The following is a 19,642-nucleotide window of genomic DNA, read 5'->3' as shown; positions in this document are numbered from 1 at the left end:
AAGAATACCTTAGGAGGAATCAACAGTAGATTAGCTGGAGCAAAGGATCGAATCAGTGATTTGGAAGATAAGGTAGCAGAAAACACCCAATTGGAACAGAAAAAAAAAAAATTAGGATAGTTTAACAGACCTCTGGGACAAGATTAAGTGTACCAACATTAGCATCACAGGGATACCAGAGAAGAAGCGAGAAAGCAAGGGATTGAGAACCTATTTGAGGAAATAACTGAAAATTTCCCTAACTTTGTGATGGAAATAGATATGCAAGTCCAGGAAGCACAAAGAGTCCCAAACACGATGAATCCAAAGCAGCCCACAGCAAGACATGTCATAATTAAAACGACAAAGGTTAAAGACAAAGAGAGAATCCTAAAAGCAGCAAGAGAAAGGCAGTTAGTTACTTACAAGAGTACTCCCATAAGACTGTCAGCTGATTTCTCAACAGAAACTGCAGTTCAGAAGGGACTAGCACAAAATATTCAAAATGATGAAAAACAAGGACCTACAACCAATACTACTCTATCTAGCAAAGCTATCAATTAAAATTGAAGGTAAAATAAAGAGCTTCCAAGACAAGAAAAAGCTAAAGGAATTTATCGCCACCAAGCCAATATTATAAGAAATGTTAGAGGACTTCTTTAAGAAGAAATGGGGGGAACATAACTATGAATAATAAAATGGCAATAACTATGCGCCTATCAATAATCACTTTAAAAGTAAATAGAGTAAATGCTCCAATTAAAAGACACAGAGTAGCTGAATGGTAAGAAAATAAGACCCATATATATGCTGTCTACAAGAGACCCACTTCAGATTGAAAAACACAGACTGAAGGGGATGGAGAAAGATATTTCATGCAAATGAAAATGGAAAACAAGCTGGAGTAGCAATACTAATATCAGGGAAAATGGACAGTAAAACAAAGACTCTAATAAGAGACAAAAAAGGACATTACATAATGATAAGGGGATCAATCCAATCCAACAAGAGGCTATAATCCTAGTAAACATTTATGCATCCAACAAAGGAGCACTTAATTATAAAAAGCAAATATTGATTGATATAAAGGGAGAGATTGACAGTAATACAGTCATAATAGGGAACTTTAGCACCCCATGGACAGATCTTCCAGACAGAAAATCAACAAGGAAACAGTTGCCTTAAATGACACACTAAACCAGATGGATTTAAATGATATTTTTAGAGCATTTCACCACAAAGCAGTAGAATATACATTCTTCTTAAGTGCACATGGAACATTTTCCAAAATAGATCACGTTAGGCCACAAATATAAAAATAAGAATCATTCTTGAATTTTTTTGCCACCATAATGCATGCCAGTGTTTGTGTAAACCACATCATACTTTAACAATAATAAATGATATTTTAAAAAGACTTCAAAAAAAATTATCTAACAAAATTGTTTAAAATCCTATTCATGCCATGATCCTAACAACATCCTTCAATCTACTTAGAAAAGAATATAAATTTTTATAAACTAAAAGGGCATGTAAACTTTAGTTTTTGCCTATCCTCATTATTATGTTGTACATAGTCCATAGCATTATGGTTGATATCGGTTTGCCCATTTTTCTAAAAAAACATCTTGGAAGCCAATCACATTCCCTCTGCCCTCATTCTAGTAGGCAAAACATCTTCGAAGAGCTAATTACACAATTTAATATCTAAATACAAAATAGTTTGGGGGAGAAAGGACAAAAAGTGGTGTTAAAAGAAGTATCCAAACTCCCACAAAGGGAAATTGGTGGTAGGGTTAGGTAACTAAGGGTTTTCTTTGCAAGAGCATAAATTTATGCAAATTGTGTAAGTGAAGCATTTTTTTCTGCATTTCTTTGTTCAATTTTGGGATCTTGCTAAAATATTTCTTTTGCTCTTTCTACCATGTAGAAATTTTTTGTCTCTTTCCTGAAAAAAAAAATTAATGAACATTTTCCCATCCAATTCAATATTTAAAAAAAACTCTAGGGAAAAAAGGAAATTTTTAAATATGATATATAGAATCCAGTTAAACTCCAAAACATTTTTTCTTAATTTCCTATCAGGCTTTTTCTACCTTCTCTGGTCTTACTCAGCACAGAATTACTGACCTAGAAATCGCAGGTCTCCCTGGCCTTCCCAAACAAAGCATTAAAGTAGTAGGAATGTTTGAATAAGGTTGTTTCATTTCATATATAGTATTAAAATTTAGTATATACACTGAGACATTTTTATAAAGGCAACATTTTCACAAGGAAAACTCTTGGAAGTTATTAAGATATAAATAAAATTTTACAAGAAAAATTTAAAACCTATTCTAGATAATGTTTCAAGCATTTCAGTAAGTAATTGAAAAAACCAAGTTGCAATCTTAATGAAATTCTACAGAGGGAGCTAGCACCACAAAGAATAAATTTATAACACAGAACTTCAAGACAAGACATAGTCTGTTGGAAACACTGGCTTTCTATTCATCAACATGAGTTCAGATTTTACCATCAGCCAACTCCCCCAAAACACAGTATTACCTACAAATTATGGCATATTTCTAGTAAATCATATTAAAATTTATAAAATGTAATGTCCATCACAAATACCTTTAAACATTTTGTGAAGTGCATTTGTTTTAAATGGTATCATTCCTCCAAAAAAAGTAAAAAATATTCTTTTTCCTAAGTCACTGAACTTAGGCAAAGTGGAAAGCAATAAAAAAAGATCTGAAATCAAATCACAGTCTATCTTCTACTATAAAACGAGCTACAGTCTAAGCCTCAGTTTTCTACAAAATGGGAATACCTACCTCTAAAGGTTGCTGTGAAAATTAGAGCATAAAAGCAATTAAAATAATGCTCTTTTCTTGTTTTTTAATATATTATTTAATTGTTCGATACTTTCAAAAAAAGAAATCAATAATTATATCAATGGAGAAAATGTTTTCAAGAATTAGATTAGCTGTTAATAGATACTAAAAATTTCCCAAAACTTCTAAAGCCATATCAGTCCTAAAAAGTCCGACTCAATTCTTAAGTGGAAACAGTGTTGTCATACCCTTACATTATTTTTCAGGTAGATATGTCACAGCCTTATTCTCAAAATATTCCTGTTTGTTTTAGACTAAAGAAAAAAAGGATTCAGCATACCAGCAGTTTCCGTTCTCTCCATTCCATGTTGACCTCATTGAATATTCACCCCAAAAACATCACATAGTGACAAAAGCTCTAGATACAGTTTCAGAAAACACCTTACCCTTCTGCGCAAAAAAAAAAAAAAAAAAAAAAAAAAAAAAAAATCAGAAGTAGAGAGCAAAGAATACCATTATCCTTCTTCTTTTCTAAGGAATTTTATACCAGAAACTCAGAAACTATATTCATAGGGAATACCGAATAGACTAAAAGAGTAGTTAATTAAAGAAATCGTTTGCTTAATAGATAATAGCAAAACATTAATCTAAACCCACAATATCTGACAGACTTCATTTCTAAGAGCAAAGACAATTCAAGAGAGTTTTTTTAATAAACATCGTGTTCACAAAAACCTATATCACAACTAACCTTTACATGGTTCCTCATAGTTCAAAACTTTTTCATATATATAATTTCATCTAATCCTTATTAAACCTAATAAGAAAAAATGAAATTATCAGCATTTTACAAATAAGGACATTAAATTCAGAAGATTAAGTGATTAAACCAAGTGATATAGTTTGACACTATGTTAATTAGAGCTACATTTCCTAGAATTTCCTTTCCTAAATGGTTTCAGGTTAGGATTAGTAAGAAAAATTTGTATACAATTTGGGGGTACAAGTGAAGCAGCTGCCATTTCACTCCAAACATAATTATTGGTTAAAGGTAGTGAAAGATAGACAGAAAAGTATGGGCAGAATTCCAGTGTGTTCTTACTTATCCTCACTCCACTTCCAGATCACTTTTCAAGCCTATCACCAGAGGGTGCACTGAAAACCCATAGAAGTGGTAGCTGCAAAGAGCCAACAACCTGCCCACCCCCTTCACAGTTCACTCCAGCAGTTAGACATGCCTAGCTGTTTCTAAAATTCATTAACCTACACCAGGAGTAGTTAGTGACTTTTCTCTGATCTTTTTTGGACCTGTACTTACATAATTTTTCCCACAATGAATAAAGTTTAACTCCTTTAATAAATTCCTTATTTCTTAATACTCATAGTGGAATTGAAACCTAACTGATATACTAAGGTTACAGTCTGTGATAAAACTCATAAATAAACTAAGTTTCTTCTAATGTCCAGGCATCATACATATCTTCAAAAGCAGAAGATGGCAATTTAGGATTAAATTCTTTAAGAGTTTTAATATTTACCACTAAGAACATACATTTTTCATTTATCATACATGCATGAATATAAGACCAAGGTTAACCCTAAAATTATCTCGTGTAATGAGTTCTAATTTATGACAGGTGTAATCATTTTCTTTTAAACAATAAAATATTTACTCAAACCTTTGAGAAGTTTCATAATCCAATTATGATAAGAAAAAAACTGAAATCCCAGAATTTTAAAGTGGGAGGACAGTCAAAAGTTCACCCAAAAGCATGAACTCTGGTCACAGATTACTTGAGAAGCATTTGTGGAATCTGTATAAAAACCTGAAAAAAATTCAGTCAATACTAGTCTGAGGTTCTCACAGAAGTCACTTTATGGTATTAGTTTAAAAAGGAGCAAAGAAATCTAACGTATGGTACTTATTCCTGGAGGCACAATCCCATAAGCAAAAATGATGAATGTTATTATAAAGAGCTTTTTAAAGATCCATTTAAAAAGCAATATAGTTAATAGTTACCCTACAAAGATCAGACTATACATAAAAATCAAAAAAATAACTTTTCTCATGTAAGGCATCTGTAGCTTAGGACAGCAGTCTCCAACCTTTCTGGCACCGGGGAATGGTTTCATGGAAGACAATTTTCTACAGACCGGGGTGTGGTGTCGGGGACTGTGATGATTCAAGTGTATTACATTTATTTACTGTATACCTTATTTCTATTAATACTATATTGTAATACATAATAATTATACAACTCACCATAACATAGAATCAGATACCACCAGATGCAGCTGTACAACTGAAATACATCAATTCATTTGCCACTATTAAGCCAACCACCAGATGCAGCTTAATTGTCTTTTGCCACTCATGGATAGGGTTTTGATATGAGTCTGCAAGTGACTGATTTATTATGGTCTCTGTACAGTCAAACCTCTCTGCTAATGTTAATCTGTATTTGCAGCCACTCCCCAGAGCTAGCCTCACTGCGTCAGCTCCACCTCAGATCATCAGGCATTAGATTCTCATAAGTAAAGGGCAACCTAGATCCCCAACATGTGCAGCTCACAATAATGTTCGCTCTCTCTTGAGAATCTAATGCCTGATGATCTGACTTAGAGCTGAGGCAGTGATTCTAGCGCTGAGGAGCAGCTGCAAATACAGATGAAGCTTCGCTCACTGGCCCACTGCTCACCTCTTGCTGTGTGGCCTAGTTTCTAACAGGCCACAGACCAGTACTGGTCATTGGCTGGGGGATTGGGGACCCCTGGCTTTGGAGGAAATGTCCGATAAAAGTATCGTACATGGAGCCAAACTACTTAGATCACAGATTGTTGTGTTCTAGAGAAAAGGGTTCTAATGGTGACAAAGATGGCAATGATAAAGATTATGAATGTTCAAGGAAATGAGGGTAAAAAAAAGTATTTAGAAATTATTCCACATAATATATGGTTATAAAAAGTATTACCTAACTAAACTAAATTATAAGTATACATATAACTTATTTCATAAACATCTCTAAAAGCTTTTAGAATCAAGGTGGCCAAAAATCTTTGTATTTATACCCTCTCCTTGGAAGAATGGGAAGTGTCTTGCATTTGGAAGTCAGGCAAACATAGTATTTGATAATTCTCCTCAATTCACTCATTAGAAACTATAGATCTGAGGTGGCTGCTAAAACCATAATACAATATTATGAAATTAATCAGCCATTTAGTCTTGATATAGCTATCGAGTTCATTATAATCAATTACTGAGTCTTGCAATGATATTAATAACTTTTATTTTAAAAAAATCACTGCATCCTTAGGGAGATGTGTGATATAACAGAAAAGGACTTCAATGGAAATCAACAGACTTGGATTCTGGTCCAGTGTGGTTTGTTAAATAGCAGTGTAACCTGTAGTTGAGTCACTTTATCACTGTGAATCTCACTCAAGTCATTATAAAATACAGATATTAGTTCTAACATTCATTTCTAGAATCAAAGTTCTATAATTTAAAAGATATGAAAGAAAGTAGCCCTTGAGAAAGAGAACATAGAAATGTTCATATTTAAATGTTGTACCTTATTTATGAATATTGCAAAATATTAACCATATAAACTTCTCCTAGATGCCCTTTATTTCAATTTTTCATTTTTTGCTTACTGGGTTTTTTTTCTCTTTCGTATTAGGTAAATACATTTTCCCATAAACAAAATCTATTAGCTTTAAAGGCAATGAGTTCTTACATTATTCTTACAAAGCAATGTTGATGTTTACAAAGAACTGCTTAGTAAGAACATTAATAATAATCAGTTGTTACTGATTATCTCTTACTGTTCTTAACATATTTTTAAACAATCACTTAAATACTTATAAATCTCCCCTGCTAGTTTAGAAATTGAGGACTATCCTCTAAGAAATTATAATTTTTTTTACACTGAACCAACGATCAAGGTCTAACAGTGTCCTTTCTAATACTCTTGCTTCATACCCCTTGTATAATTAATTCATTTATTTTCTCCCATTTCGTCAAGATCCTAAATTAACAAAAACTTAAATATAATTACAAGGCAAAACTTTTAAATTTAAGAGGGTAATTCTGACAAACTAATTTTCGACATAAAAGAGTCATTAAAGAGAATTCATTCAACATCAGAAGGGAAAATATACTTCATATCTAGAACGACATACACTGCTTATAAAAATTCACCTTTATCTTGGTAGCTATCTTGAAAAGCCAAGTAAATAAACGTGAATCTCTTTTACAGAGGCTTCCCCGACTCCTTACACAGTACAGCAAACTGTGAAAGATCCTTATGTATCAAGTTACTTCTGTGTTAAGTGGCATGGATACTTCTGAATTTATTTATATTGCCTTTGGAATAACTCCAGTAAACTTTTAACTTTCCTTATCTGAATCTCTATGATTTGATTTCAATATCCTATTCAAGGTAACATAAAATTTAGGTATTTATAAAGTGAACAGATATTTATGGAAACAAAATGGTTCTATCCTCTATAATTGCAGATAGTCTAAAAGAAAACCCATAATTACAAAATCTCCAATCATGAAACTTTTTAAATGTGAAGTGATATTAAATTGGAGATTAAGTCTCCATTTATAAATGAAGTCAGTATCTTTTCTTTAAATAGTGCCTAGTATGGTGACTGATAAATGAGTGAAAAAAATATTTACTGAATAAAATAGTGATGTTTTCCTAATTTATTTTAAATTACTCCATTTAAAAAACTAAAACTCTGATAAACTGAGAAAAATCTACAGAATACTAATGAAATCAGTTCATTACTGGACTGTGTATAGAGTAAAGCACAAACTCTGGTTTTGGATTAATCCCATCAAAAATCTAATTGCTTGGCTTCCCCTACCTAAAATCATCCACCAGAATCTTCAGCATGTAGAATATTAGAAAATAGGAACCTGAGATAAACCATGCTACTTAGAGAAACAAGTGTCACTGTCATTGCTGACCAATCTTTCTTGCTGCATGTCAGTCTTCCCCAGATAGAGAAATAATAAATACATTTGTGAAGCAAGAGTGACTTAAGTGTATACAGAATCTGAATCATCACATGCTAGGAACTAAGAATATTTTTAATGAATATAGTTAGTATGTACCACATAAAGTATTATCAAGATAATTAGAGTTATCATTGTAATCTTATTGGTACACATAGAATTAAGGTACATTCTCAAAAATGTGATGGTGACAATACATTTTTACAATATTATGATGAATCAAGACTGTTTTAATAAATTAAAATTAAGAAGCAATAATGTTTTATGAGAACAACGCATGGAATTATTAATTGGATAATTAAATTATTTTATAGCTACATCTCATATTTTAAAAAGCTTGGTCTTGAACACAAAGAGATCTTGGCTATTTTAATGGTAAAGACACAAATGAGATTATTTATGAGCAGCTTTCATGAAGGGTTAGGGTTGAATTTTTTAATATTCTATTCTATTCTTATGGGGGCATATTCAACTTAGTTTTCTTTAGTGTATAGGTCAAAAACTACTAGGCAGAGAGCCAGCAGCCAAAAGAAAAATCAACTAATGCCAAATCGATCAGTGGCAATACCAGAGAGTGTAAGAAACTTGCTATGTAAACACTAGTTATTAAGAAGGAAGACTTCATGTTATACTAAAAAAAAAAAAAAAAGTTCTTTATCCTTTAGACAGTCATTATGTTTTCTCATTTAGTCCACCAGTTATGATTATAGAGTTGAAAACATTCATCTTGTAATAGAGAAGTATATTAATACTTTAAATTTAGTGAATTTAGAATTTATTTCATTAAGTTCCTTTTTCTGGTTATAGAAATAGAAAATTCCAAAAATAAACAATTCCTAAGTTTTAAACTGCACATCATTCTGGGTAGTAGTACAAAGTGTTGCACTGTCCAGCTCCATCCCACGCAAGACGTGAACCATCCCTTTGTCCAACATATCAATATTATACTAATGCTGTATAGTAGCCCGCCTGTCCGCCTGTTACTCACTTAGAGCCCTCTTGATTACCAAATCAACTGTCACAGTATAAAGGTGCTTGTGTTCAAGTAACCCTTACGGTAGTCTAATGTTATGTCACAGTGCCTGCCTATGCTATGTCACAATTCCTACATCATTCACCTCACTTCAACTCACCATGTAGGCACTGCATCATCTCACATCATCACAAGAAGAAAAGGGCGAGTATAGTACCATAAGATATTGAGAGAAGGAGACAGAGACAGAGACCATGTTCATGTAACTTTTATTAAGAGTATATTATCATAATTGTTCTATTTTATTATTAGTTATTGTTGTTAATTTCTTGTGTCTAATTTACAAATTAAACATTACCATAGGTATGTATGTACAGAAAAAAAAACACAACATATAAGGGTTTAGGGGTCTTATAATGTATCCCCCATGCATAAGGTGGGACTATGGTATTATCAAGTGCGGTCCAACCTAAAGGTATAGTTAGCCTTAAATTCCTCAAATTCTTTTCTACGGTATTATCTGACATGAGGTGTTTGCATAATAATTAAGGTTATCAGAACTTTCTTACACCACAATGGGGGAAAAATGTGCACTAGCTAGAAAATAAAAACATATAAAAATTTCTTAGCTTCCCTCTTTGGACAATCTCATGATACTGAAAAGGTTAAAATGAATTTAATGAACTCTCAACACAGTAATTTTTAACTAAAAATTTCACAGCTCCTATGAGGCAGTAATTTTTTAAATACTAGTATAGGGCAGAAAAATAGCAATGGAGCTATCCCAGAACCATATATACAATTATTTTTATCCAGAAGATAGAACCCCCAAAATATTAAAACTTTAAAAAGGAACAAAATTTTATTCCCATTTCAACCTTTTTATTTAAAGTGTTTTACCTTATGGCTAAACAATAACTAGGCACTTACTTTCTCATAAAGCAACAAAAGAAACAAAATTATATTTCTCCATGAGGGTAGGGAAGTCAACTAAGTAAGAGCCAAAAATTAAAAACGACAATTTAATATTTTATCTAGGGGAAAATGAAATGACATATTTTCCAATATACCCTTAGTCTAAATATTGTAATATAATACTACATATTTTAATGTGCATACAGGAACATTTATTTCCTCTGTTATCCTTATGTAACATAAATATCATAATCCTGCTAGAATTAAGGTCATAGTGCTAATTATATCTTTATATTTCATATAATTTTGAAAATCAGATTGTTTATGTACATCTACTCCATAAACAGAATAAACTACGTACAATCTCGGATTTTATACACTTACAGTTCCTTGTGTTTGTCTTCAGCCAAGATTTGGTCATTTGCTTTAAGAGCATATCTACAACACAAAACAAAAATATACAGGTCATATACAAATACATTTGCCTCATGGACATCTGACTGTAGTATCAACAATTGACAATTATCAAAATACACTACCACACTGTTACAGGTCTCTGTTTTAATTGATAAAACATAAAAAATGTCCAAGTTCTTTGCTGTTCCATTAGTCACCTCCCTACACACTACCCCAAGAAGTGGAGGGAGATCAATCTGACCATGCTTTGATAACACAAGATATCTTAAATCTTCTGTAGTGAATCATCTGTACATGTTCCTCTCATCCAGCAGATCAAAATTCAGAAAACTACTACAATGGTAAGTATTTAAGAGTTCATAAAAAATCACTCACCGATTCATTAAACACATAGTAAACACCTACTGTGTACCAGACTACGTACTAGTTAGTGTGACATAGGAGAAAAAATAAATTTTTAAGTTCTTAACTGAACTATTTACTAGCTTAATTTAGACCACAGAAAATTATTTCGCCTAAGTCTTAGCTTCCCTGTCTATAAATTAGAGGTTGCTATAAATATTAGAACAGAGATCTTTCAAATTACTGCTGAAAGTAAACAGACTTTCTAAGGAATACACTGCTAAAACAGATTTTTTAAAAAAGAGAAAAAAAAAGACAGCAATTCTGCGATCTTTAATTTCCACCTGTATTCAGCACTTTCCTAAAACCAACCTAGCTGACAATGGATCAGAGGTCCAACTAAAGAGACCACGTAGATTTCTCCTTTCTTGCTTCCCCTTTCACAAGTGTCTACTCGTTTTATAAAAAGAACAGCTTACCTACCACCCACCCTGAATGGAACTGTATTATACTGCCTAGAGTGTAAAAACCACTGAAGTACTAGACAAGGATTCATATTTTGTCTGTGAAGCCATCTTTAATACCACAAACTGACTACAGGAGCACATTATTGTTTTATACATTTTTTTCTATAAAGAAGGAAGCCAGAAATTATAAATGGGAACTGTGACAGGATGTTCTATTTGCAGATACATTATGGAATGGGACAGAAGTTGATAATTTTCATTTAAAAACTTTTATCTCTTCCATCCCATGATCATCATCAAAGAATGTATTACTTTTCAGGAAGAGTATTGTGAAGCAAAGCTAAGAGAGCTTCCAATAAGAAACAAGAAAGATACTGTCAACTTACTTCTTCTAGGAAACAAACTTAAAACAAGGCTCTTTGCATTTCATTTACCACAGGTTAAATATCAGAAGATGGTTGTCACAGAAACACGAATCTAACCATTTATTTGAATTGAAAAATGAGGCTACACTTTCTGTCATGAAAATAAATCTGATTGGTTTGACAATAAAGATCAGTTTTGCCAATAAGAGTCCAAGGCAGAGGGCCTTAAACTGAATAAATGGCTTTGACTAACACATATTTAAGACACTTGATAAACACATTTTATCAAAAAAGATACTTTTGAAAAAGGCGTATTAAAATTAACAATATTTAACTTTTTCTAGCACTTCCTGAAATGCTAAGGTAAACATATAACTATAAGTAAAATGCTAATAGATATAATTACTAGTTATTTAAGAAGCCCTAATAAAGCCTTTTTTGGTATACTTCCCAGAATGTCTCTAATGACTCTAATAACTGGCAAGTCGGGTGGTTTCTAATTCTTTGCTTCCAACAAAATGAAGGACCTAATCAAATTATCAGCTAATAGATAAAAATAATTTTTGATTATAGATCATTTGATAGAGGAATTCGAATAATTGAGTGGCACAGCTCAAACAAAAATCTGTCCATTACCATCCAATTATGTGAACTTTTTCTCAGCACTTACACCTCCAAAAGAAAAAAGGGAAATAAAATTATGCTGAACATTGTCTTATTGTAACAACGAGTATTATTTATCTATAAAAGGTTGGACTAAAAAAAAAAAAAGACTAGCTTCACTCATGTCATCAAAAGATGTATTTCCAGTAACTATTTTCTTCTGTTTCATAATTATTTAACAACATTTTAATACATTTATGTTGCTTTATTAACTACTGCTAATTATAATTTAATGACTAGGAGAAATTTTTTAATTCAATTTAATATATATATTTGTTGAAGAGACATGATAAGGTGATCGATATGCATGAAAGATTTTAATAAACAAAATATACTACTTAGAGAATATATTATATGCAAAATATAATTCCTGCATAAAAATACATTACTTAAGGATACAATCTGGTGGAGTAAAGTGTAACAGAAATATAAACTTAAATAGATATAATTTTATTAATGTTAAAAAAAAAGCATGTTCACGTATTTTTAGAAATGGATGATGATAGGTATTAAAACACTATGCTATTTAGTCTACAAAAAGAGTGATTTGTCAGTTTTATTTACCATTACAATAAAAACTCATAAATATTAACTTAGTGAGGAAATACTTTTTTAACAAAACATTTTTATGTAAGTTAAAAAGTGGTAGTTCTCAACCTTTTTTCTGCCTGAATTTAGCAGAGGGAAAATACATATACTCCAAACAGCAGAAGATGAGAAAGCAGGAGAAGCACCAGGAGGGTCCTCTTCATCCTGCAGCTTACCTCCACAAAGGGAACCTCTTGAGGGAATGAAAGAATGTTAGCATGAAAGTCTGAGACCTGGGTTATTGTCCTGATTCTGCATTATTAGCCTTTTGAAGTGGGCGAGCCATTTAATTTCTCTAAGGAAATCAAAATTACCTATGTCACTGGGTTGCCATATGGATCAAAAAGATAATACATGGAAAGTGCCCAACACATTATTTAACACATAATAAATACTCATCCTTCCCCGCTTTCTTGGAACGCTACCACCTCTGCAAAATGAATAATTCGATTAGTTCAAAATTGGAGGAGCGAGGTTTAAAGTGTTTGCTTGTCTGGAAACAACTGCATGACTACAAATTTCCACTATGAAAACGGGAGAGTTGTGTACAAGGATGTCAATTAGAGCATTATTTATGGAAAAGCAAAATTGTAAACAAGCATACCATCCAAAAAGCAGCAGACTGCATAAACAAATTATAGTACAACCATGGGGAAATGATTCAATATTGAGTTAAAAAAGAAAAATCTCAATATACTCCTAAAAAAGAATTAGAAACATACATGTAAAAATATTATGTAACATTACAGATGCTTTTTATTTCTTCTTTGTGCTTTTTCAAAACATAAATAATAAACAAATTATTTTTGAAATTAGAAAAATGTTAAAAACAAAAACATGTAACACTTTAGAGTGTAGTTATAATATTCATCTAGATACAGTTCTCACTTAAAGGTTGCAACCAATGAACATGCAAGCCTCCAAAGATTAGTTCAAAACTTTTCTTGCATAAAAATGTTAAATTAATTTAAATATTTTATTGAATAAATATTGACCACAGGTGACAAATAGGAAAAAGGAGAAGGAAGGGTGGGAGGGAAAGTGGGGAGGAGGGAGTAGAGGAGAAGTAGAAGGGAAGAAAGAGGAGTACTTTTCTCAACCTAGTCTGAGCTGTTTAAGTAAGACACGCTTGAAGCAAAAAAAAAAAAAAAAAAAAAGAATAAAATCCATTAATGGCATTCCCACCATGGGAAATGGGGAAATGTTATTGTTATTCAAGTTTATAATTTAATATCAGAACACATAAATATAATGCATTAATACATTCTAGATAACTATTAAGATATGCTAGAACAGCAGTAATGTACAACTAAGTACTAAAACAAAGTTTGGGCCATTTATAAGAGACCAAGACAAACATTATTTATTCAAATGTGTTATTTCTCCGAAAATCTACATAACATGAATCTCAGGCCTAGAAGTCCTTAAAGAGATTGTGAAGTCCAAAAACAGCCCTGTCATGAGTGAAATGCCATACTCACCACCATATTAATGCCAAGCTAAAACTTGCTACACAGCAGGGTGAGAATAAATTACTCTGTAAATTTTGCCTTCTGAGAATTAAACAAGTAAAATTCCTAGAAATCTACAAACATTACCACATAGTCAAGAATCCTAATAGTGTCCTGCAAAATTTTAAAGAATTGGCAAAATCTATCAGGTAGACAGTATGGATGTGGTAATATTTTAAACATGTTTATTGGCTCTTGGAATGAAAAATAAAAATTGATTAAAACGTAATAGAGAGGAAGAAAGAGGAGGCCAAAAGTGTTAATCACCATAACAATTTTATACTAAAGCTGAAATTTAAGAGGCTTATAAAGAAACAGATTAAGAGTAAACCACAGGGTTAGAATGAAAATAATAGCAAAAGTACACGGATTATGAAAAGTTATATTTTAAATTCTCACTAGTAAACTAGAAGAGAATTAAAATTCACTCAGAGTCTACGGCCATGCCACCCTGAATAAGCCGGATCCCATCTGATCTTGGAAGCTAAGCAAGGTCAGGCCTGGTTAGTACTTGGATGGGAGACCACATAGGAAAGCCAGGTGCTGTAGGCGTAAAAAATAAAAAATAAAGGACTGTAAGCTGACAAGGTCCTTGCAATCTGTGAGATCAACCAAGGGTTGCCTCGCCTAAAAAAAATTAAAAAAAAAAAAATTCAATTAGAGAAAGCTGATGGAAAAACAAATTAAATTTAAACCTAAACAAACAGAATTATACTTTGTATTCTTAAATTTTTCTTTATGCCTTCAATTTTTTAAAAATTGATAATTATTTAACTTGAACTAGCCATGTATTTTCATTAAAGGAAGTTTTAAAAATTCAGTACTTGTGATATGTCACTGCTTGACTCTTGGGCCACATCAAGAGAACTGACCCACTTTATATGACACCTCCCATTTACTTCTGAAATACATTTTAATCTGGCTTCTGTCCCTATCATGTTACTGTGATTTACCTGAGCTCACGGCTGACATCCTACTGTCAAATCCACTGAATTCTTGTGGGCCTTATGTTATTAGACATCTGTTACATCTGATATTATTAACCTCTCTGTCATACAAACTCACTAAAGTTCGTGAGACCCTGTCTTAGTTCTCTCTTTCTTCTCCATCTCTTTCCAAAATTCTTCATCTATCTATTCATTAACTGTTCTAGCTTCTAGCCCGCTTCTTTTACTTTATATCCTTTCTCTAGAAAGGCTCATCTATTGGTTGCTTTAAATACCATCTATACAGTGATGATGATGATGATGATGATGATGATGATGATGATGATGATAGCAGCTAACATTTACTGAATGGCATGGTGTAAAAGTACAATTAAATATAATATTTACTGTACATCTCTCCAGCCATGAATCCTCTACCCACCAAAAACATAAATCAAACTCTCTCCTAAATATGCCCACCTCAATATCACATGTTCATCTCATGCAGAAACAAAATGAACTCGATTTCTCTATCCCTTCTAACATGTCCTCCGTTCATACTCTCGGTTGTAAATATCACTATCTACTCAGTCACTGAAACCAAAATTTGTAATATCATCCCTGGCTCCTTTGCCCTCTTCGTTAAATCAATCATCGAGTCTTTCCTTTATAACACTAAAATATTATTTAACTTCTTCCCAACTATTCTATCCAAACCACAATGATCGAGTCAACATCTCTCAATAGGCCTAGCACTATGGCCTCCTCCTCTAATCTACTTTCTCAAATCCATTGATGTACTGCAGACACAGTGATTTATATAACACTAAATGTGACTCCAACCATATCATCCTCCTACTTAAACTCCCTTGGCCATAACAGGAACATGAGAGACATTATAAGCTTCTTAGGAGCTAAATAATATTAGCTAACATATGGAAAATACATAAATTAGCTCATTCGATGCTCACATTATAATATTTCTTTTTCTTGTTGTAATACAACTATTTTATTCACAAGAAAACTGAGTTTCTATAAATTAAGAAACATAATCAAGGTCACACAACTGCAAGTGGCTCCAAAGCACACTCTTAATTAACCTTTATTCTATAATGCCACAGTAATAAAGTGACTTCTTTCTACATCTGTCTCCTCAATTAGACTACTAGATGTTTAAGGGCAAGAAACTTACTTAACGTTGTATTCCCAATACTTGGGAAAATACCACAAAACAGGTGCTCCAAAAAATACGTAATCTTAAATGAACTGTTAAAAATCAATCCATGTTTAGGTAAGCCTTAGGAATACCATTTTCCTCAATATGCAAAGTCAGGTCTGAATAGTAGAGAATCTACAAGGACACCATCTAATTGTATCTAGGGCAAAGTGAAGATTTCATAGATGGGTCTGTGGTCATTTAGTGTCTGTAATTTAGGTCTTATTTAAGGAAGCTGCAGAACAACTCAAGACCAATCACTTAACATTTGAAATATAAAGATTCAGAATCAAATACCAGTTTTTAAACCTAAAAGAGAGAATCAGAATGGCCAAAGACCCTTTTTCTTTTAATGAAGGTCACGAGGAACTATATTAAATATTCGAAATTCAGCAACATTTCTAAATACTAGCAATAATCTAGAAAATGTTGAAAAAATATTCTACTCACAATAGCAATAATTTTTTAAATACCTAGAATAAACCTAACAAAAACTGTACTCCTAAGAAGAAAACTATAAAATTTCGCAATAAGACCTAAGCTGCCTTGTCTTATATTTTAACCACTAATCACATGACTATTTAAGTTTAAATTAATTAAAATTGAACAAAATTTTAAAATTCAAATCTCCCGTTGCACTAACCACACCTCAAATATTCAAAGCTAAATGTGACTTACTGGTTCCCATATTAAACAGCACATATACATAACATTTCTATCATCACAGAAAGTTCTAGTGTACAGCACAACTGTAAAAATAAAAACTAATCTGAGATTTTGTTTTTATTTTAATCACTTCTACATGGTTTTTTCACAAAAACCATTTACTTTTATAATTTTTAAAACATTCAGCACTAATCACTACGTAAGATATGTGTAAGTTAAAAAAAAACCTAACCACTTTGTAACCTTGTATTTAATGTTCTTAGAGCTTATGTGTTGTTGAAATATATAAAATAATACCTAAAATAAATGGACAAATACATATATAGATTTAAAAAAATCCCATGGTAAAAATCTCATTTTTCTAAATTAATCTATAAATGTAATGCAATTCTAAACAAAATTCCAGAGAGAATTTTTATAGAATTTGACAAGCTCATTTAAAATTTCTGTACAAAAGAACCAAAAATAACTAAGAAAATTCTTGAATAAGAACAAAGTATAGGGACTTGCCCTATTAGACTTTCAAGAATTATTGTAAAGCTTTGGTATTAAAATAAATATAGGGCTGTGCTAGTTCAAGGACAAATAAACCAGCAAAAAGAATTAACAACCTAGAAACTGAGCTGTAGATAAATTAAAATTTGCATTGCAGATCAGTGAGTAAAGATTGAATTATTCACAATATGGTGACATAATAGTTGATTCCCCATAAGAAAAAAAATTTGAAAAATTGGATCCTTACATCATATACAAATATCAATTCAGGTCAATTAAAGACCTAAATATATGAAGCAAAATGTTAAAACTTGTATAAGAAAATATTTCAGAACAGCTTTATAAAGAATTAACTACAAAAGTGTCAGAGCATTTCACAATTAGTTTTAAAACAATTATAGCTTTTAACGTTACATAACGAGTCTCACTTGACACTCCAAATATTGTTTCCCCTTCAAACCTAATATCCACTCATTAAAAGAAGTAACTCATCTTAATTTATACAAATAATTCAGTTGTAAATTTTTGGCACTGAATAATCAGTACCAAAATTTGACCAGCTATCATTACTTTGAGTATTTTTAAAGTGAATATTAACTAATATCTTTCATACACACTTACATTAATTAAGACATATCTCCAGTTTGTATGTTTACATTATTAAAGATTTAGATCTGTAAGAAAAACATATATTTCCTCAATTACTCCAGCTTCTCTTCTTAAAACTGAGTATTTTCATGTCTAATGATGGTTATCTCCCAATTACTATTTCATTAATCCTCTCATTCCTCTCACTTCCATGGTATTTATTTATCTGGTATCAGGAAAAATCAAGGCAAACTTGTTTTACATATTCCTTCCCTTTTCCATCCTTATTAAATTGAATTAAATTGAATAGCAAGTAATTATCTAATTGATATTTCTCAATTATGGCAATGCTTGCTCTATTCTGGAAATAGGTCAATTGTAGGGAACATACCAACCGCGCAATACAAGGAGCATTATTTTCAAAACTTAGTCTAGAAGAGAACTGTTGAGTCTTTCAATCTCTCACAAAGCATTTATTAATCTACTCTCACACACTATTTAAAACTTATTATGCTGAGTGAAATAAGTCAAAGAAAGGTAAACATCTTGTGATTTCACTTATATTGGAATCTAAGAAACAAAAAGGAACAAACTAATCAAAAATAGATTCACAAATATAGTGGACAATTTAGTGACCGCAAAGAGGAAGCGGGTGGGAGGGCTGGGAGAATGGGGTGTAGTGTTAAAGAAGTACAAATTAGTAGTTGATAGATGGTTACAGGGATGGGGAGCACGGCATAGGGAATGCAGTTAGCATGAATATATTGGCTAGGTGGAAAACCAGAGGAGAGAAGGACCAATTAGGGGATCGTTTTATAAACTATATAAATGTCTAACCAATGTACTGTGTACTTGAAACTAATTAAAATAAATAATTTTTTTAATTCAAAACTAAATATTAATAATTTTCAGAGCAAATTACACACATTTTCTCACCCATACCTATACTTGAAAAATAGGATTTCTTTAAGTTTATAAATCTTTACATATTTATCATAATTTACACCAAAAATGTCTAGATATATGAGTTTTTCACTTTTAAATTAATATTTCCATTTGAAGGTAGCAGAAAATAAAGAATACAGGTTCCGCAATGAAAAAAAAAAACCTGTGTTTCAAATCTCTGCACTATAATTGATATGTTTTTGGTTATGAACAAATTTCTTAAGATCTAAATTATTCTTTATGAGGGTACCTACTTCATAAAGTTGTCATGAGGACTAAACTTATACCATATAAAAGCATGCCTAATACATGTCAAATAAATGTTATCATCATCAGATAATAATTGTTAAAAATTTTTAACAATTATGGTGATCTCTCTCCATAGGGACTTGAAGACCAAGTGTGTCCCTCCACATGAAGTGCTGTGTCCTGTTACGGAAGCCATCTTAAAGGAATCATATTCTTGTATCTTTTCCTTACATTAAAGGAACATTTATCCTTTGCCTGCCCAATCACCCTTATGAAAATCATACATAGCAATATGTATTAGAATATTATTTAGAAATCAGCAGACGCCAGGAAAAATCAGGCAACAGAATTAAAAATAGTTTCTTCTGGAAAAACAGTACTTATGGGGAACAGAGTAAATGGAAGGGCAGAGATAGAAAATGCAGCAAAAGGCCAATATTTTTCATTAAAACCTTCAATACTAACTTGCTTTTTAACTAATAATAGCTT

At 31.8% G+C, this 19,642-nt stretch overlaps 1 protein-coding gene and 1 pseudogene across 3 annotated transcripts in view; one reads left to right on the top strand and one right to left on the bottom strand.

The window, feature by feature from the left end:
• ADK (adenosine kinase) overlaps window positions 1-19,642 on the bottom strand; it is a 450,870-nt gene that overhangs the window by 390,211 nt on the left and 41,017 nt on the right. For all 3 annotated transcript variants that reach the window (XM_039872158.1, XM_039872157.1, XM_039872159.1), the window contains exon 3: window positions 10,100-10,153. In XM_039872158.1, coding sequence (XP_039728092.1) covers window positions 10,100-10,153 — 54 coding nt within the window. The remainder of the gene's footprint in view (window positions 1-10,099; window positions 10,154-19,642) is intronic.
• Window positions 14,502-14,620, top strand: LOC120609917 (uncharacterized; annotated as a pseudogene).

Source organism: Pteropus medius, unplaced genomic scaffold (assembly GCF_902729225.1).
Source record: "Pteropus medius unplaced genomic scaffold, Ma_sr-lr_union100, whole genome shotgun sequence".
Taxonomy (NCBI): Eukaryota; Metazoa; Chordata; class Mammalia; order Chiroptera; family Pteropodidae; genus Pteropus; species Pteropus medius.
The sequence above is the reverse complement of the archived record's forward strand: the minus strand, read 5'-3'. Positions and strand labels throughout refer to the sequence as shown.